General features: G+C 45.7%; 2 protein-coding genes across 7 annotated transcripts in view; both read left to right on the forward strand.

Annotated features, from left to right (window-relative positions):
- Window positions 1-4937, forward strand: part of LOC142579082 (glutaredoxin domain-containing cysteine-rich protein CG31559-like) — a 143094-nt gene extending 138157 nt beyond the window's left edge. The window contains exon 4 of the mRNA XM_075688939.1: window positions 1759-4937. Within this exon, the coding sequence (XP_075545054.1) occupies window positions 1759-1950 (192 nt within the window). The 3' untranslated portion in view covers window positions 1951-4937. The remainder of the gene's footprint in view (window positions 1-1758) is intronic.
- Window positions 4938-10504: 5567 nt separating this feature from the next.
- The window catches only part of Arfip (ADP ribosylation factor interacting protein arfaptin), a 29173-nt gene continuing 15684 nt past the window's right edge, over window positions 10505-23993 (forward strand). For 2 of the 6 annotated variants that reach the window (XM_075688945.1, XM_075688946.1), the window contains exons 1-5: window positions 10505-10752; window positions 13757-13789; window positions 18020-18247; window positions 21799-21855; window positions 22930-23087. In XM_075688945.1, coding sequence (XP_075545060.1) covers window positions 10734-10752; window positions 13757-13789; window positions 18020-18247; window positions 21799-21855; window positions 22930-23087 — 495 coding nt within the window. In that variant the 5' untranslated portion in view covers window positions 10505-10733. Of the gene's footprint in view, window positions 10753-13756; window positions 13790-15900; window positions 16050-18019; window positions 18248-21798; window positions 21856-22929; window positions 23088-23993 lie in introns of those variants that run through there. The other 4 variants (XM_075688948.1, XM_075688947.1, XM_075688951.1 and 1 more) reach the window with 4 other exon arrangements.

Raw genomic sequence — 23993 nt, forward strand, 5'->3', positions numbered from 1 at the left:
GCAGAACGGTAAGTTCCTTGTCAGCCAAGTGATGTTCGGCTAACACAATTTCCCTTTGCTTATCTGATAGCCTTCTATCACTTCCCGGAGAGTGTGATACTTATGCTTAAACAGTATCTCAGAGCTCGAAAAATGCGGTGAGCAACCGCTCGACCGGCAGTGCAAGGCCAGATCAGTGAGAGCTGCATTCTTTACCGAAGCACTATGCTCTCTTAGTCGTACATTAATGCAGCGTCCTGTCTGCCCCACGTATGTACGCTTTTCTGCGTGATAAAGAAATCTTATACACTGCACCACTGTCACAAGGCACAAACTTTCGAGCGTGCTTGATTCCACACATGTCTTGAGTTGGCTCGCTGTGTCGAGTATAGTCCGGTTGTTAACAATAGGGCACATCCGGCCGAGTTTATTTTGGGCAGAAGAACGACGTTGATGCCATACCACTTTCCGGCGTTCTTGAGCCCATGGGCTAACTTGTGCTTGTACGGGATGATCACATACTTGAATGTCTTGAATCACTTGAGCAGAAAAAGCAATGATATTCGTACTAGCAATAATTTGAACGGTGCGTAGATTGCCCATATATTTATCCTAGCTTGTGAACTGTTTTGCATACTTAGACTTGTCCTATTATCGACAAAATTTACAAATGTCTGCCTATCGAGCAAAATCATTAACAAGTCTTCTTTCGATATGTGATCTCTGGACATCCAAAGGAGCTGTCGCCGGAAAATCTACAGACATTCGTCGACACAATGTGCAGAACATTAATTCCCAAGCTGTCTATATAGGCAATCTATGAAGTTCATAAAAAAAAACTGTCCATAGACTTTCCACGAACTTTGTAAATGAACTTTTGTGGGTAGATTGAGTACAATGTCATGGTTTTAAGATTGCACAGCGTAAGTTATTGCAACAAGAGGCCTTCTTCCTTTCTCCTTGAGCGTTTGTGGCGAGGAAGAGAAAGTAAGCGTTGGGGCCATCTGATGATCTAATAATCGAGGTGTGTGACTGAAGAAGCTACACGCTGAACGATATTTTTCCGCGACAAGTCGAGATTTAATTCAGGTACATCAGACAGAATGGGCACAGCGACTTGAATGCTTGCCAGCGGCTATATTCCGCTTGATTTTGATGGTAAACCAGAAGTGTGCTCGGTCGCGAGCCACTTCTTCACTAAATAACAGAAAGCTTAAAATTAAAGACCGCTTTTTTTTCCACAATGGACGATGAGGTACGCGGCCACATGTTGTGGAAGCTTCGTCAAGCTTATTTCCATTATGCGATTGGCAGCCATGAATGTTGCGCTCATGCGCGCAATCCGACGACGATTGTTTGTGTAGGGCAGGAATCGCAAGCGTGCTGCTCATGCAAAGGGCAGCTTTTAGAGCTTTCGTGTCTTCCGACTCCCATTGTAAGGTGTCGGCGCCATTGATCAACGCCGACCCCCTGCACCAGCGTACCGAAGTGTTGCCCGCGCAGGGTAATGTATAAGTGCGGCACGGCTCCCGAGTTGAGTTTGAGACGCCCGCTGCATACTGCGCCGTCCCTTACATTTGCCTTACAACTCTCTTACGAAGGAAGCACGAGTCTCACGATTGACTTGCGATTGGCTCGCGATCTGACTCACGATTCCACTAATGGATTAGCCGTAGAACGTGGTAGAATGGAATGGATTAGTGGCTGCTTTACGCGTGCGGGCTTGCCGGTACGTTGTTGAACACCACGTCGATCACAATCTGTGCGTCCTGTTCGCAGAAAAGCAGCGTGGGAGGCACGTGCACCATGTGCGGAGGCTACCAGTACCTGCCGTGCCCCGTCTGCGGTGGCAGCAAGAAGTCGGCGCAGCACAGGCACCGCTTCTCCTCCTCCGTCATCTTCCTCAGGTGCCTCAACTGCGACGAGGGTGGCCTGGTGCGGTGCCAGCTGTGCATCAACGGCGACAGTTGAGCGTGCTCCATTGTGAGCGCCCTCCACGCTGCGTGCGTGCGTCGCGCCTCGACTCGCTGATATGCGCAGTCCCGAGTTAACCACGGTGGACAGCGGCAGCTTCTTCAAGCTCCGGAGACGGTTGCTTCACACGCCACTGAGAGACTGCCGGTGGTGTGCGTCGCAGTTTCGTGAGCCACGAGCTCTACACGCTTCACGGACGGACAGCGTTTGTCGGAAGAAAAAAAGGGCAGAGGACAGCGCAAACCGGCGTGCAACGTGGTGACCTTGAGCGCACCTTCAGAGGACGTTTTTTTGCCGAAACGTGGTTCCGCGGCTACCCAATGCGTGTCCGACCTCTATACGGCTGACGTTTCTTGCTCGGCTTGTCGTACGGCTGGAGGCCCTCGCGGACTTTCAACACAGCGTTTCGCGAACGACACTGCTGTCGAGTGTTCCATCTCCAGTTGCGGCAGCCTGCGCATTCTCTGCTTGAGGAAATGAAGGATCAGTGACCGGACAAACTGAACTGAGATCTGCGGAAGTTGCTCTTTTGTTGTGCTTCGATGATTGTCGCCCGCCCCCCCCCCCTTTTTTTTTTCTTCTTCTTTTTTTGCCGGTGATGGCGTTCTTTAGGGCGGGACGTGAGCAGTCGGGAATGCATGGTCTCAATCTTGGCAGAAGGCAGAACATTGTTGACACGACATCAGCGATCTTTCAAGGGCTGCGCGCAAGCTACTGTAACGCGTGCTCATAAGTTGGCTTTGCCGTCGAAGACATCGATGTGACTCCTTCACTGCTCAGTGTGACGGGGACAGTCTCCGTGTCACGCAGCACGGTGACACTCTGACTGAGAAAGAGCAGTCGGTGCAAAAAGTCATACTGGTCCAAGTGCTGTATATGGTCTAAGCTGTGTAGGATGGGCTTCGTATACCTCAGATTACTTAATCGAGCCTATTCTGCATGTTTTTTTTTTCTGCGCCATCTGCCGGTGTTAATGTAGAGTTGAAGTCTTTTATCACCTTATGCAGAATTTCACTGGTGCTTTCACCGTTGCTTCAGATATGCTGCGAGCAGCAGCTGCCGTGTATTGTATAAGTGTACTTTGCACGTGTAATAAGTATACGTGCACGTGTAAAACACTTGCTCGCGGTTGAGTAGATGGTTCATTTGATAATATTAAGCTCTGCTACAATGTCAACTATAGTTGGCTTACCTCTTTTAGAAAGCACGGGTACCATGGTACCAGAGCAGTAACGATGCTTCCTGCGGATAGTCCTAGGTAATAAAGGCGATTAATATCTAGACTCTTCCTGCTGCATTTATCTTTTTACAGCAAGAAACAATAAGCAAGGCTAATTGACACCGAACATGCTTCATAACGTTCGTGCGCACAGAGTGAACTGAAGATGAGTTTCCAGTGACTGGTACAGTTCACATACGAGCTGCTCCGAGTGATTTGATGGTTTATTCTACAGGTAGCGATAACGTAGGGAGATTTCGAACACATCGGTGGAACTTCTATCTGCCCGTCACGTAGAACTCCCGTTATGTTCGTGCCTTTTCAGTGAGAGATCTCCGCGGCCAAATACATTCTGACTTCCACTGTTAACTCCTACCTTCGGAGGCCTTTTCTTGTGTGTGTGCGCGCGAGGTTTAGAGAGGCACCACTAACAAAATGTACAGAGCTCTGACAACAAAGACGTAATGTAATTTTTCACTGACGTTCCCCATGCTGGTCGCTGTGGATTATTCTAATAAGCGTGTGTTCAGCGGTTTTGAGTGCGGCCTTGACATTTCTGCAATCTAGCGTTTCTATGAAAAAGGGGACGTAGGAAGGACATCAAGCTTCTACTGCGACGTAGGAAGTGGATGTTGTTTGTTAATGCTTGGAAATTTTGTAGACCCCATCAACTTCCGCTGCGTGCTATTAACTATCGCTCTTTCGGAATACGGCGTGCGCTTTGATACAAATGTGGCTTAGGATTTAGTTCGCGAAGATTGTGTGATGTGCGACTTAATCATATTGCTCAAGTCATATGACCGGGCGGTGGCGATGTTTCAGTTGAAAGTGCCTGTGAAAATTTTCTCGTTAATTAAGCCCACAGTGCTACTTCAGCGTATTGCAACCCCGCTTGTGCGTGCGACGTCTTATACGTGTCCCAGTGTGTAACGTGAGTGTATGTGTGTGTGTGTGCGTGCGCCGATCTTGGGTCCTTACAAACTAATCAGAGTGCGGAATGTGTCCCCGACGGAATGGACAACCTTTGCGTCCCACTGTGTCTGTGTGTGAGATATGAAAGCTGCAGCTTCGCCGCACTTGGATAGTTTGGATGCCATTTAAAGTCAGGTTAACTACCTTTGTGGGACTGTTTTTTTTCTTCGGTTGATTGCTTGATCGAGAACAACGTTTGTGGGACAGATCGCTTTTAATTCGTGTTTGGCGACATAGCGCACACAGCTACGTCGTTTTCGCGGTACCAATTGAAAATTATTTCTACTTTTATTTGCCTTACGTCATTTACTTGTCGTAGCGCAGAACTTTCAACCTCCTTGTGGTGCTGACACGCATCCTCCCTTTAGTTTTGAAGTGATCTTACCTGACAGCATGCTTTTATCACCGTTACTGCCAATACTGCCTCGTGGATTGCTGCTTACGATAAGGATTGCGTAAAGCCGAACTGTGACGCATTTCAAATGTTCTTTTTTTTTTAACGAGTGTGCCACGCACTTCCGTTTAGGAAATTTACCCCAGCAGGGGCAAATCGAATGTCAGAAATGCCCAAGAAGTCACTCTCGATTTGATTTGCGTGATCGATTTCGTAGGACGATTGCGCAATTCACATAAGTTCTCGTTGGCATATACTGTAGCGGAAAACACAGCAACGAGTATACTCTCGACTTTCAGAGCGTTCAGGATCATTCCGCACGCGGTGTGTAATTTCGCGGGCTGTTTCCTGTTGTGAGTACAAGATTCCCTATTAAAGGCGCTGGCTGCGAAACCTCCAGTGTGCTGTTGTGTGTGTTTTTTAGTCAATGAACAAGTGCTGCGCGCGATGATCACTAGGTGGCGAGCAGCGCTTTGAGGGCAGCGGTCACGGATGGCGATTAACGGATAAATGACTCGATCGAGTGGTATGGGAATATCGAATGAGAACTGCGTACTGAGCGGGCACTTTGTCAAACTTCCGTAGTAATGTACGCTTTCTAGCGTCGATCGCATCGCTTGTTTAGGCGTATGGGTTCAACGTCGGAAATCAACTCATGGTTTACGAGGAACTAAACAATTATAAATTGCGGAGCTTTATGTGAAAACAAAAGAAAATAACATGATCTGATGAGGCACGGCATAGCGGGGGACTTTGGAATAATTTTGACCACCTGGGGGGTTGTTAAGTGTGCACCGGCTAAAGCCAAGTGCACGAGCGTTCTTGCGTTCCGTTCCCATCCGCATGCGAACTCCACGGCCGGGATCGAACCCAAGACCTCGAGCACAGCAGCTGAACGTCATAGCCACGGAGTCGTAGTCACGGTGTGGTAGTGAGATACTCGATGACCGGAGCGTTCATGCTGGCTGAAATGTAGACATTGACTTAATCTACAGCATCACGCGATATATATATTTCGGCCGGGGCTACAGCGCTGCCATAACGAAGCGTAAGATGAACGCCTCACTGCCGAGTGCATACGCAACACTGAATATACCTCGTAAGTATACAGGGTGTCTCAGCTAACTTTAGCCAAGCTGTTTAACGAAAAATGAGATAAAAAAAAACGCGGTTCAAGATAAAATGACAAGTCCTACAGTGTTCGTTCGTCATACCTCTGAATACCGAAATCATAGGTCTTAGAATTGTGTCTTGCACCGTGTTATTTTTTTCTAAAAAAAATGTTATTGAAGAATTTAGCTAAAGTTAGCGGCACGACAGCAGCGACTGCTGTCGTGCTGCGCTCAAGCGTGCAATGGGTGAACAATAAGCACGGCCACTCTCCCGACTGTGCCCACGGGGTTACGCCGGTTGTATAGGCATATCTGGGCGTTCGGCTCTTGTCTCCTAACGGAACGAATGCGTGCTATAGCTGCCCGAGCGCTGCCGAAGCGATAAAGCGTCCGAGACTGCGAAGGACGAGGAAAATGCTTTTAGGAAAAGGTGAAGCGCCTGAGAACGATGGAAGGTGTTGACTGCTGCAGTCATTTGCCCGTAGGATAAAAATTGCATGATAAGTTTCTGCTTCGGGTAAACTCATTCAAATGAGCGAGAGAGAGAGTACATTTGCACATTCGGACGGCGGCTGTGCTTGTTCACCCAGTGCACGCTTGAGCTCAGCACAATATAGGAGTGCGCCCCATCACGTTTTTTTTTTCTTACTTCGCTGGTTCTTGTTTTTTTCTTCTCTCGTCAAAAACAACCAGGCAAACTTTAGCAAACAAAAAGACTGCTTGATTCCGAAGTTATTTGAGGTGCTCTACAACTCTATAATTGGCACGTAGATTCAAGCAATAATTTTAAAAAATTGACCAAATAAAACAATTTATTAATATTTAGTGATGAAAAGATATAATGGCTGTAAGTACGCACGACTACCGCTAATATGCACTTGGTATGATTTCTCTAGAGCTCTTGTTTCTTTTCTGTTTTTCCTTTTTTAATCTTGGTCCAAGTTAGCTGGCACACCCGGTATGTATTCCATGTAGTTGGGCCTAAAGTGACCGGGACCATTAGGATGCCCACAGTGGTTGATCCCTACTGTTCAGCTTAGCGCTACAGGCAAAAGAATCGCTAGTTTTAACCATGCATGGCGAGTAGTAGTGACAGAGGTATACGGTGTGGTCATTTTTAGGTTTTACGGAATTTTTAAGGATTAATTGCCTTTGAGATGACATAATTATTGGCCTTGAGCTGCATTAATCGAGGACGCCTGCATTGTTATCACGAAGAAGCGAAACAAAACGTGACTAATCAACTTCGTAATTAATTACTTTACGGCAAACATTGCAATCTACAAAATGTAGCCGGCGAGCTTGCAAGGCGTATCCACTTAAAATTAATTTTCAGGATGACACCAGTTTCGAGATATTTTTTCAAAGAATGTGGGACGAAATACATGGGCGTTTCAGTTACTTTTCTGCTTCAATACATAAGAGAGCGCTTTGTTAAAAAAAGAAAGAGAATTAAGTGGAACAGTGTACATTTACGGCAAGTTTGATGGCGCATATTCCCAAACTGGTGTCATTCTGGAAATTCATTCCAAGTGTATACGACTTCCAAACTCGCCGGCTACAATTCGTAAATTGGCATATGTGCCTTAAATTAATTAAGGAGCGAATTAGGGATTTTTTTAATTAGTTGAACATGTGTTTCGATTTCTTGTACAAGTAATGTCCGTCTCTCTGAATAATCCAGCTCAAGGGCTAGAATTACGTTATCCGCAGGTTATTTCTAAAAAAAATTCTGTAAAACTTAAAAAAAAAAGCATGATCAACTCGTACACAGCTTACTTCTATGCGTCGTCATCGACTGCCTGCTCCACAGTGGGCACGATACGCTAGCGGGGCATCTCCTGAAACTGAATCCAAAAGCGATACCAATATAGTTCTTCAATCAAGGCTGACGATAAGCCACTAGGGAACGCAGGTCATGTCGGGTTAGGTCAGGTTAGGCGAAGCCCGTCGAGGCAACTAGAAATGAAATGAAGGAAGTTTTCAAAGCGGGCCTGTTGGTGTACTAGCAGTAATAGAGAGCTTTACAATAGGGGCCCCAAAGAAATAGCGTCGAAACCATTGCGCATGCGCGAGACGCAAACTGCGTTTGGGTTTTGCGTTGGGAACGCTATTCCACCCATTTAGCGGGATCCCCAATAGCGGCCCCAAAAGCTTTGCGTCAACAAACATGGCGGCACCCATCGAAGCGACGGCTCTAAATACCTAGCACCAAACTGGGTTTGATTCGCGGTAACGCGTGAAGTACGCAAGCTAGGAGAAGTGACCGCGGTAATCGCTTTCTCTTAAATAACATACTGCTAAATAAGTTCTGCGCAAGCCCGCGAGATTTTTCAAGAAAGAGAAAGGAAATTGTCATTCACCTGACTGTACGACGAAACTACAAAGGAAAACCATACGGGCTTCTCAGAAAGAAAATAACATATATAATAGCAAAAATAAGGTAATGCTAAAGGGTGTAAATTAAGCAAATAAACGAAAGTCTGTAAAATAACATCGCTGCCTATAGGCACGGTCAAGAGTCCGCCCTCTTCCGCAGTTTGGGAAGCTGCATATACCTATATCGGTGTAAATCGCCTGTCCCATGGCGCAGGGGTGTCAAATGCGCTGCTCGGTGCTATCGGCTCTCAGGCTGCTTCTCCAGCGCCCCAACCAATCTTAGAGTTCTTTTCTAAACTACTGAACGGAATTGCGAGCATTGCTGAATGGAGTTTCTGAAGAGTAAATGAAAGAAAGCGATGACTTTAAACCATGCGAGAATTAAGCATCTACGTGAAAAGAAAAAAAAAAAAGAGAGAAAGCGTAAGTACATTTCTGAATCGAAAGTGATATTAATTTGTTTATATTATATTTATTTTTTATCGAACGGTTTACTATACGGCACGTCATTGATAAATAAACACGTGCAGTGCTTTTTCGCGAAGCTGCACAGGCATCCTGTGTAACTTATCGTCCATAATTAACTGATCACAGGCAGTGGGCTGGTCTGTCCGTATGTAGCGACACTTCGGAGCACTTTTTCTCTTGGGGTCTTCGACCCTGGACGCAGCCACAGCACATGGCGAGCATTCGCTGCAGAAGCGGGGTCAGAGCATTTAGGACACCTCACTGCAGGGTGTCCAAGTGCTGGGTCCTAGGTTCACGTTACGGAAGCGGTAAGGGCCACCCCGGCCCGAAGTCTCCGGAGAGAGACTTCCTTCACCCGAGTTCGATTACGATGAATGTAACAGAGACAGGTGGGGAATGGAGCTCGTGTGCCGAGTCAGAGGTGAGATTTCCGGGCTACGATGATGGAGCGGGGGTGGGAGGGGAGGGAAGTAGGTGGGCTGTCAGGTGAAGCCGGAGAGTGGGTGATCTTGTAGGCTGTATTGTAATGGTTGTGACCGTGATCCTGCATCCAGCGGACGTCGGGGTGCTTCTGTTGCAATAATGCATTTTTATGCAGCGCACGTCGCTTACATGCATGTCATGCATCAACGCTGCGCTGTCGCAACGTCGCACAAGCTTTACGTATATCGCCATTGTCGTTAAGACCAGCGTTTGCAGCGTATAAATTAAACTGGAGATCAGGAAAATGACGTGTCACATTATTTCAAATAAAAGATCGTATATAGCGCTTGCAAACGAAAGAAAACGAAAATAAGCTGGAATAATATATTAGGGTGCAGTATCTGCGAGTTATATAAATAATAAATAATCGCAGCAATTTTTCTGCGGTCTAGACTCCATACGTGTATTTTCGAGAGAGGACGCCACCACTATACTTGGAGATGATGTTCGCTATTTGAAACATTGGGCAATTATTAATGCAAATCACTGAACATCGAACCGCTCATCCAAACACTCAACAAAAGGAACGAGCGTAAATGTAGGGATATCTTTTTTGTCGGTCCCATGCTTTCTTTCATTAATTGCAGGCAAGCGCATCTTAATTAATGGTACATATAGGGAGGGGCGTTTCAATCAACGCTCCACTTCTACCGACACCCACACATTAAGTTTTGGCAGCACTATTTACTTTCTAGAGCAGCCATGAAGCACGATATATATAAAGAATTGGTATAAGCAAACATTTGGAGGACGCTTCACCTTTAAGAGTGGAACGCGATCGCATTCAAAGATCCCTGAATGATTCTCACGCTTCCCGGCAACTGCAGCTTATGTAACCGTAATGTTCACCGCGAAACGCTGGCGGCGAACGTTATGAAGGAAGGCGAGCTTTCTGGTAGAAACGTGACCTCTTGCATGGGCCGCGGATGCCCGGAGGCGAGCGCCATCTGGAGGTGTTGCAAGGAACCGGGTGCGCCGCTCTATGAATGGCAGAAACGTTGGAAAAGGGCTGTGTGTTTGAGTTTACGCATAACAGAATTATGGTTTCTCGTATATTCAAACTGCAATCCCAAGGTATTGTGTCTGTAGGTAGAGTGCAATTCGTATTTTACGATTTTTCGGACGCATCATACTTTCATAAATTCAATTATTTCAGTAACGTATCTGCGCTACTAGGAGGGCCTGTGTGATTGGGTACGCGTGGTTCGGTATATTTTTTTGCGAGAAGACGGTTGACGCTGGACGCGCGACGCCGACGCCGGGTTTTTGCGACACGGGGCCCTTAACGCTCGCGCGTTAAAAGCTGGAGGATTGGGCGCTAGCCCGACGGGCGTCGGTTAATTTGAACTACGCGCGTGTGCTGCTTGGTCGATTTTTTTCTTCCTTTGCGTTATAGAGCGCTGAGGCGGCAAATGTGCAGCTGCTCACCGTCGCGTTCGCGCAGGCGCATGTTCAAATACGTTTTCCCAAAGCAAGGGCGCAGCGAAAAGTGCAGCTCAACGCGAAAGGCGCTGAAGCCAGCTGGAGACAAGCCGTAGGCGGTCGTTTTCATTTCCACGGGCAGTACTTTTCCGCGTAATTCGGCCCACGCGTAATACATTTTCTCCAGCACGAATGGCGAGGACTACATTCCACCAACGTGGGAACGAGTTTTGAGACCGAGGCGGCGTCGTCTGCTCGCGCTCGGACGTCGTCTGCTGTCCTGCTCAGCGCCAACTCTACCCTCAGCGCACCTTGGGGGAGCGGCGCGGTGATGAGCTACAACATAGAGGGTGCGAAAGTATTTGCCATCGTCAGCTATATTTCCATCAGTAGCTCTTATAACGTGGATGTGACATGCTAATTTTATTTTGCTTTGTCGCTCATTTATTCTCCCTTAGATCTATTCGTCGCTTTCTAGTCTTTGCCCCGCTATACTTTGATGTATAAGCATAGTCATCGCGCGTGAGATAGGCTTGTAATAGCGCCCTAATTGCATCGTTATACCGATATGCTGCTCGAGCAACAACTATCCGATTTATTTCGATTTTTTTTCTCTCCGCAACCGAAGTGGAAGCCGGAATCGGAAATCAGCGTCAAGTCTATGAAGGCGCTCTTGCTGATGTTCGGGGTTATCCCATTGTGGCGCCATAGATGTTTTGATGGGGTTATGGAGCAAAGCGTTGATGTCATACCGGGAAAAATTAATTTTTATAATGTTTCCGTCAGTTTGCGCCTTTTTTGTTTCCGCGTCAGCCTGTTCATTTCCAGCTATTCCACTATGGCTAGGAGTCCATTGCAGCACAAAGGTATGCCCGTATTGAGACGCCTCGGCAAGCAGAGGCATGATATCATAAACCAGATGACTATATGCGGTTCTGTGATTCTGTGATGCATTGGAGGCACATTAAAGATTCCCAGGGGATCAAGAATAATCTGAAGCCCTCCATGATATACGGCGTCGCTCACAACTCACTGCGCAGTTTAGGGGCGTTTATCTCCATAATTTAATATTTGTTCAGAAATATCCGCGCTTGTCGGAGCTAGCTGTATAGCTCTAACGTACAGCATGGATTTAACGGAATCGGATTGCTCCAATCATAGTAGGGCCTTTTTTTCTCGTCATTTCTGTTATACAAAAGGTTGTATGATTTTTTTTTTTTTTTTTTGCGTGCCAAAACCACCATTTGATTATGAGGCACGCCGTACTGCACGGGGGACTCCGGATTAATTTCGACCGCCAGGAGATATTTAACGTGCCCCACAATGCACGGGGCACGGGCGTTTTTGCATTTTCGCCCCCACCGTAGTGTGGCTGCCGCGTCCAGGATTTGATCCCGCGTCCTCGTGCTTAGCAGCGCAACATCATAGCCTCTAAGCCACCGCGGCGGGCTATATAAAGGTTGTTGCAGACGCAAACAGCTCAGCCCTCGCAACGAGGTATAACAGCACAGACAGTGGAAGGTCCTAGCCGGCTTGACATATTGTGTATTATCTTGTAAAAAGGGGCAAGTTCAGCGCGCAGAAAAGGACGGAGGCAAAATGTTAATCACACATGTGACAGCTAGCGAAAGGACGAAAACAAGTCAAGGACGAACCGTCCTTGACTTGTAGTGAAAGGTCGTTTGACCTTTCACTACATGTGCTGCCGTGCTTTCTGAATTCGCGCTTTTTTACACGTTTACCTACGGCACAGCCCAGAACTATAGTCAGCTACACACTCTGTATAGGCTTAGAATCCAAATTCTTCTTGAGTTCTTTTGTGCGCACGACAGACTGCCTACGCTTACTTTGGCTGCGCTATTTAAAGGGACACTTAGGAGAGACGCTATATACATCAGTCTAGATCAGTATTTCTCAATCTTTACGTGACCTCGTTTAGTGGTGTCAAACCTACAATGACGCCCTCCCTTTCATAAGCCTTCTGAGAAGTTAATTTTTTTCTATGACGTGTATACATTTACATCTTAATTTGTTCAAAAGACGTCAACCGCAGCATAGAGAGCTGCCAAACATTCTTGTTGTAGCTTTGTTTTAAGAAGGATTGTTTTAATTATGTATTTTAATGAGAAGTTTAGCCATAGAATTGGAGCTTTAGCTCGGGGCCTACTCCTATAGCGCCGATTCAAATGCACGTAAAACGCAGAAACGCTTTTAAGAAGTAGCTATCAGACCAATATGAACGAAATGTGTCATATTTAAGAGAGAAAGTTAAGTTCTAGTGACGGTTGCAAGATAATTTTTTATTTAGGGTTTTGAATTTATTAGAATAATTACCGAAAATTGGTATCGGTAAAAAGAAAAGCTATAAGCACCAAGTTTACAAATGCAGAACTTTTCTTCAAAAACAGTAATTGCTTTCATGTGAACTGAATCTGTTAGTATCTAAAGCGGACAAATTTGGTATGTGAATTTATAGCTTACGTGAATTGGTTACAGCGTTTATGAGTGTTTTGCAAAAGTCCTGTTCACATATTAATGGTATATTTCATAGCGGTATATGAAATATCAGTTTTGTCTGCTTTAGTTGTATTGTTAGGTGCAGTTTACACAATTGTGATATCAATTTTCATTGCTGAATTACAGAGTTGTAAAAGTAATAGTTCCGATTCTTGAAATTTTGATGTTTTGAACAATCTTTATATTAGGATTGACAGCCTAAATGAATTTTCCGCTACCGACAGTCACCGGATGTTAATTTTCCAATTTTGCGCCGAAATCTCAGGGCCAGTGTGACGCCAAAAATTTCAAAGTACATATTTTCTCATTTGGGCGTTGCGGTTCTGGAAAACTTATTGAAACGTCCTAAGTTCAGTCTTTTCCTGGTCTAGAATGCATTGTGGTTCATTTCTACCGATGAAAATTTAACACGGTCGGAGCAGACGCCTTCAAAATCTGTGACGTAAGGGCGACCTGATGCAGGAACTTCAAGACGGTGTCGCCACCCGTCTTTGGTTATTGCGTCTTTTCTGGTGTACCAATTGTATTCTCGCGGTAAGAGTGGATTTTTGGCATTGTACATGAATAATTTAGTAACACAGATAAAAATACTTTTTAAATTTCTTTTTGGTGCCCCTCTAAAATCTGCTTTATATCACGAAAATACCTCGATAGCGAGGAGTGTCCACATGGTTTTGAAACTTGCATAGAAAGTGATAAATAGTAAAACAATTGCACGTTTATCTTCTCCCAGGTCTCTTTCCCCACCATCACCACTTATATATATATATATATATATATATATATATATATATATATAACCTAAGACATTTTTTTCTTCATCTCTTTTTTTAACAGAGTCGTGGGTCCTCACTGGATCGTGTTACGAAGGTGAGAATGCGAGAGAAGGGGGGAAAGAGTGAAGAAGGGTGGTATGTACCGTATGCGCTAGTTTGCACAGTGAAAAAAAATGAGTGTGTTGTGGGATCTCTCACACCCGTACTCTTGGGACAAAGGAACGACAACACAGTAGTGCAAACAATCACCAGGGCATTTATTGCACCTTTCGTAGATCAATACCTGCTAGCCGAGTTGCTATCCACAAAACATGCCGATGGGCGCGCGACAAATCTAGAAGTCCGACTCACCGCGACCGGATAGCGAGCGAATATGTTCGCCCCATGCTGGATCCCAACGCCTGGTCGTTCGCGTGTACGGTCACGCGGACGGTGGCGCGTTCGAAGGCGGCCACGCGAGACGGTCTCGCAGAAGCATGGGTCGGCGCACGCGCGGCACGGCACGGCCTTGTCTTTCGGCGCCCAAGTAACCCCGCCTGTCGGCGGCGTTAGCAGCGCAACACTCGCGCCCTCTATCGTACTGCGCCTCAACCACGCCGACCGCCGCGGGCGCCAGGCCACGCGGCGAAGCCGGATTACAGGATACGCGCCGTGCGGGAAAACAACATATCAGGGGACGCGTGAGAGTCGCACCTCCACACAGTGTGAATAAGCGAAGTTTCTAACTCGAATTGAATTGTCAAGGTTACTCGATTCGTATTATATTCGGGACTTCGATACTTGAAGTTTTCGAATATTCGTCTTTGAGAATTGTTGTTAATGCCCATCGATATAAAAAAAGAAATGCAGCAGGACCATTATGCAAAAAAGGTGAGGCGTGCAGACAGGACACAAGAGAAGAGAAGTGGACAACACGAATGCCCGTCCACTTCTCTTGTGTCCTGTCTGCACGCCTCACCTTTTTTTGCATAATAAATCCTTACCAACTAGCTCAGCTTTCTGTCGTTCTAAGTTGCAGGACCACTTCAGAAAGCGCAGAGCCACCGGTTTCTAAGGTAACGTGTGGAGCAGCGTTTCTTTCTTTATTTTCCCCGTTCTTCACGATATCTGCACATATATGGATGGCATAGAATGCTAAGTATGGTTCATCAATTTAGGCGAAATATTACTTTAGTAACAGTAACACTGGATCAGTGTACTTCTTTCTTTGTTTATATATATACGATTAACTGATTTGAAACATTTTCCTAGTCGGATACATATTATTAAAACATAAAAAGCATAAAAAATGAGAAGTGGTTAAGAAAAATAACATTTGTAGCAGACCTGAGCAAATAATTTTAATCACCCTGCTCCGTCTGAATACACGGTCCTCAATATTTCGCTGCGCCTGTTCCAAACAAAAAAAATCATTTTACGCTGACCGCTGCACTGTTCTTGCTCAAATTTTGCAGAAGGATCGCATTTTGGAGTCTATGTAGTTAAGTGCAACACATGGCAGAGTTAATTTCCTGGTTTTCAAGAAAAACGTGAAAATTTACAAGCATAAACTTGTGTCGTCGCCTGCTGGCAGCTGCAGAGAGCGTTTCAGGGAGGGCAGTCGCGTGTTCAAGGGGCGGGCAACACGCATCTGCCCTCCTTAAAACGCTGTTTTCTGCAGCTCCCGGCAGGCGGCGACACAAGTGTATGCTTGTGAGGTCGCGGCAACCGCTCGCATTTTTATACGCGAAGGTAAATTTGAAATTTTTTCTTGGAAACCAGGCAATTAACTCTGCCAAGTGTTGTACTAAACGACATAGACTCCAAAATGAGATCTTTCACCATAATTTGAGCAAGAACTGTGCAGCAGTGAGCGCAAGATCATTTTTCGAACAGGCGCAGCGAAATATTTAGCACCCTGTATATGCATGCGCCTGCAGGCGGTGTTCGTCTGCTTCAAACGGTTTTGTGACGTAACCAGTCGTGGAGCGTCGCCCGATGAACACAAGAAGGGTTGTTTACGTGTAATCGTAGGTTTATGCACGCCAAATGTTACACGACGGCGTTCGGTAGATTTCGACTGAATATGCGAACTCGGAAGCCGGGAAAGAACAAAGGAACTAGCAGCTTATACAAACATTAAATGAAACGCCTCATTTTCAACGCTTTTGTAGCGCCGCTAAACGTCGTTTTTAGAAAGCGTACGTTGTCGGAAGTGACGCTTTTGCCAGTGCTTCCTGTCAGACTTCGGTGTTTTTTTTTAATTTTTATGGATAATGAGGTGTTCGTTTGCTTCACCTCGAATTTATTAGACTTGATGGTCCCGCTGGTTTCGTGAGGATAGCGTCACGGAGCGCATTAAGCTGGGCGTGTAGGTAAGAATGACTTGTCTTTAATTTTGACATTCTGCGGAGTCCACGGCACTTGTCCTGTTATCAAGGGTGGATCCGGTACTGTTCCATGGAGGATCTTCGGGACGCTTGGAGTGCTTGGCATTGAAAAGTAGCATTCCCACTGTGTCCGCAGTCTTTCGTGCTGGTTATTCTTCGTCCCGACTGTGATCGGAGCTCTCAGTCGTTAGGCGTGGTACCTAGGGACTGAAAAGACACGTATTGATCACGAAGTGACCATTAGCTGATGAATGGCAGCCTTTAATGCCTGGTTGAACAGCGCGAATAGCCGGTTGTAACTTCTCGTGTGTAACTTGATCACTTCGTACTCGCTCTTGGATACCGCGCATCTTGCTGTACGCAGTATGTGACTTTCCTGCGTATCGCGATTTTCAATTCCGTTATTGACCGAAGTTCGGGGGAGTTATTTAGGCAGTGGAAAATCGTGACATGGCACACGTCATCCGCTCCAGCTGCATAACGGTAGTGTGAAGGGGACTTGTTAAATTTTGTGTAACGTCTTTACTAGGGAGGAAGGAGGGAGGGATAGTGATAACTGAATAGCCAATCGTCGTAACATTTTGTATTGTTTTTTAATTGGTTGCGTTGCCTGCTTTTCAATGTGACAGATGAGGCAGGAAATACTCTCTTGCTGTGCCATGGAATGGCGTTTGCTTGTGAGCTAAACGAATCGTATTAGCAAGAGCAATTGAAGGAGAGCAGCTGTGGTGAGCAAACGAGCATCATTCGTGAAACAAGAGCCTCGGGTACTAAACCAAAGTTTAAGTGCTGAATGTTCGCAAATGCACAGCAATCGTGCCAGTTTGTAAGTTGTACGGGAAATTTGAAACATTTGCTTGCTGCGACGTCTTCATACCTCGGATGGCGTGGTACTGTGAAACCAAATTGCAACATCTGTTAAGCACAATGTGTTGGCGGGCTAGTTGGTGCGGATCCATAAATACTTCGTTTAGCGCAAAACAACGGACACAAGAAAAGGCGACAGGACAAGGCGCTTGTCGCGCCTTGTCCTGTCGCCTTTTCTTGTGTCCGTTGTTTTGCGCTAAACGAAGTATTTAAACATCTGTTAACACTAGGCATTGTCGTCTACTGGTTTTTCTGTTGAAATCCGTTTGCTCAAATCTGGTACAAATTCATGAAGTCACCCCACATGTTCACTTGTGCTGTTCTTTAACACAATTACGTTTCGATTTCATTAGCCCTGAAACCAAAGGAAGGATATCATATCTCTTAGGTGCAGCAATATTCAGTCAACTTTATATAATTGACACACTGACCAGCCATTCCAGGGGCATTCTATCTTTAATACTGTATGGTTTGCATAAAGTATAGGAGTGGTGGCCATACAGACATGTCCAAACAGCCACAAAAAGAAGAATAAGAAACTTTATTAAAGACTAGTTCAGCAGTTTTTGTTGTGGTGGCCCCAGGTGGCGGCTCGAAGTCCTTGGACTCGGGCGGCATCTTCATTGTATTGTATAGTATTGTATGAAATCATTGTATTGTTCAAGAGCATCAGCAAGCAATCGGAGCTTTAAATTTCAGTGCCATTGTCTGCCTTTTGATTGCCTATCCTTCGTGCTGAGAAATGCTCGTCTAGTTTCTGAGAATGGCAGATGATCCATGTACTTTGGGTGCATGTTAAAGAACCCCAGGTGATGAAAATTTCCGGAGTCCCCCACTACGGCATGCGTCACGATCACATTGTGGTTTTGGGACATGCCCCCTCCCCCCTTTTTTTTAGAATGGCAAATGCCATTGTTTGTGAAGACTGCCTAGCTTGGCAAAAACTAATGGTATTCCGTGTTTATATTGTACTGGACAGTAGGCCTCATAAGAGCCACATTTGGGACATTCCTGTTGAATAGCTTGCTAGTTTTACCTTCTGAGTTTTGTCCTCACTATTCAAGCTACATGGGTACCGCTACTCGCAGGGATGACCGAAGTGTCGTCACCCAGCCACAGTGCGGACTCTGGACGCGAGTTTGAAGAGGACCTGCGCAAGGCTCTGGACGACGCGCCTCCACTAAACGAGAGTAGAGACGTGGTTCACTCTGGAGGCGCAATGCCTCACCCAGAAGGTCACCGGCCTGCCAGTCAACAGCAGCGAAGTAATGTGCCGCCGAGTTCATTCAGTTCACCCTGGGCTGCTCAGCCACCTGGTGAGCACAACTGGCACTTTGGTTGAGTGTTTCAGTGGTGGCCAAGAAGTTTTGATCACAAGGCCACCACACAATTTCCTGCTGCGATATGGTGGCCATTTCTGTTGGGGGAGATTTCAAATGTGCATGTTTGCTGAGATCTTAATGTGCAATAAATAGTTATTCTTTGCAAGGATAAATCTACGGCATTGCTCCTATATCGTGGAATATTTGGCACCACCCTCTTTCTTTATTCAGCTGTACAGAGGCAGTGTAGCCCTTCCAATTAAAGTAGTCGTAACACTTGAATAATGTTCCTCAGTAATTTTCGAGCGACCCTTTTCATTTGAACACTTTCAGCATCTACTCCTAAGTACTAGAGTCAGTGACTATTTTTCAAATCAGTCTTTTATCTTGGGAATCACCAAAAGTCTTATCAAGGTGGTCTGTCTGCTTAAGATGAGGGGTCCTGCTTTTGCGCATGCAAGGGACTGGTGCCAACCACAGACAAACACCTTTCCTAACTTGCATAGGCTAAACAAGGTGTACCCCGACAGACATAAAGACAGCTGTCCCTGATGTGAAGATACACCACTCCAGCACATCACATACGGATGCCCGAGGCGCCCAACACACGCCATCTCGCCACTAATTATGGACTCACTCGCTAACTGGTCGTGGGAGGCGCGACTCACCGATCCGGACTTGGGAAGCCAGCTGGCGACCCTCGACCAGGCCCGGCAAGCTGCAGAAGCCAGTGGGGCCCTGGAATAGGGGCTCCACCTATATGCACCACTCAGAGAATAAAGTTGTTCTTCTTCTTCCTGCCCTTTGCTTGGAGGAGTAAAAGAATTTACCAACAAAGCAAATTTGTGGATATAGGGGCAGATCTGGTGCGGTGATTTTGTAGCCGAGATCTAGCTTTAAAGGATTGACAGCAGTCCATTTCCGCTTTACTTTTGCTTGCCCACTTGAGCTCCTTTCACACACCTTGCAAGGATGAAAGACAAACACAGGGGGAGTACAATCAATTTTAGGAAACTATTGACATCCTGATTTTGCACTGTTTTGTCTTTGTAGGAGTTGAGAGTTGTTAATGGTAGAAGCTCTGTGAAATGGAACAAATCAAAAGAGTCCTCTGAGTGGGGAAGAGACAGGCTATACATAGACCTGTACGAGGGCTCTGTGATAGTCAATAAATAAGCGTCAGGTGCCAAGATAGTGCCTAAAGCTTAAAGGGACCCTGAAACGATTTTGATGGTTTTCTACAAACGTACCGAGTCGTTAGAGTAGGTCCTTCTGATCATTAATTGACACATCTAAGCGCTCCGCGTAAAGCGTGTAATTTATTATAAGGTTTTAAAAATGCACGTCGCTGCCGATCGCAGCACACTGCTCGGCGGAATTTTAAGCCGCTTCTACCCATATGACGGAACTCACCCATATGACGTCAGTGGGGCGAGCTATCCGATTGGCTGACCAGCGCGCATGATCGATAATTTAAGCGCTCCGCGTAAAGCGTGTAATTTATTATAAGGTTTTAAACATGCACGTCGCTGCCGATCGCAGCACACTGCTCGGCGGAATTTTAAGCCGCTTCTACCCATATGACGGAACTCACCCATATGACGTCAGTGGGGCGAGCTATCCGATTGGCTGACCAGCGCGCATGATCGATAATTTTTTCAACTTTATGGTAAACAAATGCTCTTCGTAATAGTTGGAATTTTAGTTAATTTGTTTTTATAAAAAGAAAGTAACACAAAGGGAATGCACAAGAACAATTTTTCAGTACACTTAAGCACTTCCGGCACGCAGCAAGTGTCGTCTGCTTGTGTTACAACGTGCTCAGTCTTTGACGAGAGCTCCGCCGTCAGTGTCGGTCTGTCTTTTCGCAAGTGCTATGATTCGACTTTTATTGCGTTGTGGACTGCAAACGTAGCGACTGGCAATATGTCAAGCTGCGACATTTTGTCCCTCTGCAAGCCAGTAGACTAGCGAACTGGCTGCAGCGCATCGGACTGCCACTCTCCGATCGGTGTCAGGATTTGCGCGATTCCGGCCGTCACTTTACACCGGAAGATTACTAACGCAGTAGCGTTTCGCGAGTCCGGTATTAGGGTAAACGCAAGTGCAAGGGTGTGTCCCCTTGCGTGTTGTTTCACGGGATGAACAGAAGCGCAAATGTGAATGTTCTGCACGGTGCAGCCACTTGGTGGCATAGAGCTCAACCACACACAGTAGCAGTAACAAAACGTATTCTTCTTTGCTGCTGGTGTAAATTTTTCGCAGGAGTGTAATCGTTAACACTTTGTTTTTGTAAATGTTTAAAATGCTTTACACTTGGTTAGAGCAATACTAGCGCTTTCTTTGGCTGGTTAAGCTCTGCACCAACGGGTGGCTGGACCGTGGAGACCGATCAGGCAGCTCACGTACGTCTACGCTACAGTTCCTTCATCAACTTGAGTTTATGCCTTCACTGTTCCGTCGAAACTTCAGCTAGTGTGTGATTACCGGAATAACGGACAAGTTCGGCGCTACGACAGAATGCTCGCAAAGCACGCTGCTTCGATAGCGCTCTCTTGGGGTCGATGGCCAAGCGGCTAGCGGAGAGGTTTTGTGCGGGCGGGGGCGGACTCCAAAACAACCGGAAGTGGATGATGTGACGTCGCATTGTGATGCAGAACAAGTGAAGGCGGAGCTTAGCCCAGATCGCTCGGCGAACGAGTCGAGGAGGAAAAGCATGGCTAGGGAGGAGGGTAACTTGCAATTACTTGTAGCTCCATTAATATGTAACGCTTCACTTAAATTGTGGTGTGAATGTTCTACTTAAGCTGTACCCTACAGGTCTACGAAATTTGTCCGAACCGTTTCAGGAGCCCTTGAACAAAGCTGGAGGTTTTGTGCCTGGAATGAGAAAATGTGTGCTTGTGTGTGTGTGCTTTCAGTAGTTTGTGCTTCTGCCTTGTTTCATTTTGAAGTCCATAGTTGATGGCCTTAATTGTCAGTAAAAGTCTATCATTAGAATACTTTGACAATAGAGGTATATATTGCTGGGGATCTGATAATTGATAGAGAATGGCTCAATTCTTCTTTAGGCCTATCGCTTTGAGAAGTGCAAACCCTTGTTTTATTCTTTCATTTTTCATACCGACAATTTTTTGCTTGCAAGGCTGCATGTGACAAAAATGAAATTATACTTAGGTGCATTGTGCACTCTACTCAAAAGAGAGTTGAGCTAAAAGAATCCTCTGAAAACTTGATTTTAAGGACATGACATGCAAATGTGTTTACCAGTGCTGGTGTCCTTCATTTCCATGTGCCAGCGCCCTCTTTCTTACACATCTTGCGCCATTTCTTCATCTTCTTGCACTTCCAAGTGTCAGTCTGTGCAGGAGAGGAAAATGTCCTGACCTCGAATGTGATCAATTGGTGTCGGCACAGCAAGTGCATTTGTTGCAGAGTTTGGTGCTAAGCGAACTGTTAGAAGTGCTGGTTGGGGCATCATAGTTAAGTGAAAATGGCTTGGTTTTTGTGAAATTGAGCGGATAAATTTTCTTGTCTCTTCCAAGTGAAAAATGAGGCTTGTGGATTCCTGCTTGGGTGTGGACTCCCTGCAGTGAGACACGGTAGATGCTGTTTACTGCTACTCATTGTTCACTGCTCTGTCTTTTACATGTAGAAGCCTGCTCATGGCTCTTCATTTCGAGAGCTGAATATTTGTCCTGTGGCATCGTAGCATAGCAAGAGCACAAACATCATAGTAGGCTGCCTGTGCCATGTGTAGGGAGGCACACAAAATGTTACAATCAGGAGTGAAATACCTGGTCGTGTGATTTGGCCAGTATAGAGATTCTTAACCGTTGAATGTACCATGTATCCATAAATATTTGGATGGATCTATGCTACTGTGCAACCTTAAATGCAGATAACCCTGTGCAGTACGTGCGCTTTCATGAAGCATTAATAATCCACAATCCATCCAAATTGAACATGTGAAAGGTGAATGGGCACTCCATGTTTTGCAGTTAAATTGTTTCCACAAAAAAATGCTCTAAAAGGTACGAACATTGCAGCTTTAGCACACGAACTCCAACCCAATAAGTCATTATGTGACACGATCAGTTGTATTTCCAACCTTTTGGCTCATGATAGAAAGTGAGGTCTCAAGTAGCAAGGCACATAGAAAATTTCCAAATGCTGTATGAGTATTATCGTCATGAGGCAGGCTGCCCATCAAAAACATGTATCACTCCATGCTTTCTTGCATACTTGTGAAACATATGGTTGTTACAGGTTGAGTGTGCAGTTGTGTGGGAACTCTATACAGGTTTATTGTTATTGGTAGGTATAGCAAAAGCTCTGATAATGTGTTATATTGCAATTTTCTCTCTTCCACATGCAGCCCCTTTTGCAAGTGTTTACAAAATGTAAACCAACTGTTTTGAAGGGGTGAATTGAAAAAGGTTGTGGGCTACTTTGAAATTGCACTTTGCAGAGGTTCGAAACTGCTGAGTTTTAGACTACATGTATTGGAGCTAGAAACTATGGAACTAATCTTTGTTGTTTACAATTCAATGAAATTATTGGCAAAAAGACACTGCCCTTTATGGCTCGGTCCTCAAAAGACTGCCGATGAGAACTTGCAGTGTACACATCACTGTTGTGCTTTGTTAGCAGCACTTTCTCTTTATTCACCGCAGCGACCACAAGTGTACCACTCACGACACCAAGTCCAGTGCAGAATGGCAGTGACCCCCGAGTGACCAAGGCTGGCCACTCCAAGATTGACTACCTCCGCCAATGGAGTGTCTCCACTTACAAGTGCACAAGGCAGATGCTCTCAGAGAAGCTAGGGAAGGTGCGGTTGCTGTGTGTTGCTTCATGATCCTTCTGTTGCAGCTGTAGAGTTTCTTGCAATAATACTGCCTAGGGAGGAATCTGGTGCCACTGCCCAAGGGCGTTCTTAAAGGCCCCTGTCATACCACAAAAATGCTGGGACAGGGAGCGTTCAATCTCTTCTTGAGCATGGATCAGCCTAGAACTAGGTCATGGCTGTTCCGTGAAGCTTTTGTGGGATTCAGTGCTCATGAAACGAGTATATTGACTGTCCCATGGTACGGCCTTGCATTGATGCTTGCTTACTACATATAACAAGTAAATGAAGAAAAACTAAAATGTATTATTTGAACTGGCTCACAGAAAGGGCAGGCCTTTTCATCTCACCTCTAACATTAGCACCCTGAAGGTGGTACTGTTGGCATTTGTTATTAGTGGCTACAAGCAGTTTGCAGGCTGTGTTTGGGACATCTGATCCAGAAGAAACGCATGGTAGCTTTCATCTAGACATATTTAACTGTAGCATAGTGGTACATGGGATAATGAAGAGCACACAAAACACCACAGGAGAGACTGTAGTGCTGTATGCTCTGTTTCCTGTGTGCGTGTGCACACCTTTGCACATCCTGTCATTTGTACTGTTACAGGTAAATGTGATAAAACAGCTAGGCTATGCTTACATGTTAACATGAATATTGGTAGTGACATACCTACGGTAGGACAGCTGTGGCAAATTGCACCAAAAACAGACATTTGCGCCATCCGGCTCCAAAGCAGCATATCAGTGTAAAGTTGCACCAAGCCTGCACCAAATGAAGCATAAAAATGAGAGCCCCCCTTTCGTCACTGCTACTCTAGTATTTGATTTGAAACCAAAGCCTAAAGCGCACTGTTGTCATAGTCATCATCGTGGAAGTGCTGTTTTCGC

This window comes from Dermacentor variabilis, chromosome 4 (assembly GCF_050947875.1).
Source record: "Dermacentor variabilis isolate Ectoservices chromosome 4, ASM5094787v1, whole genome shotgun sequence".
NCBI lineage: Eukaryota > Metazoa > Arthropoda > Arachnida > Ixodida > Ixodidae > Dermacentor > Dermacentor variabilis.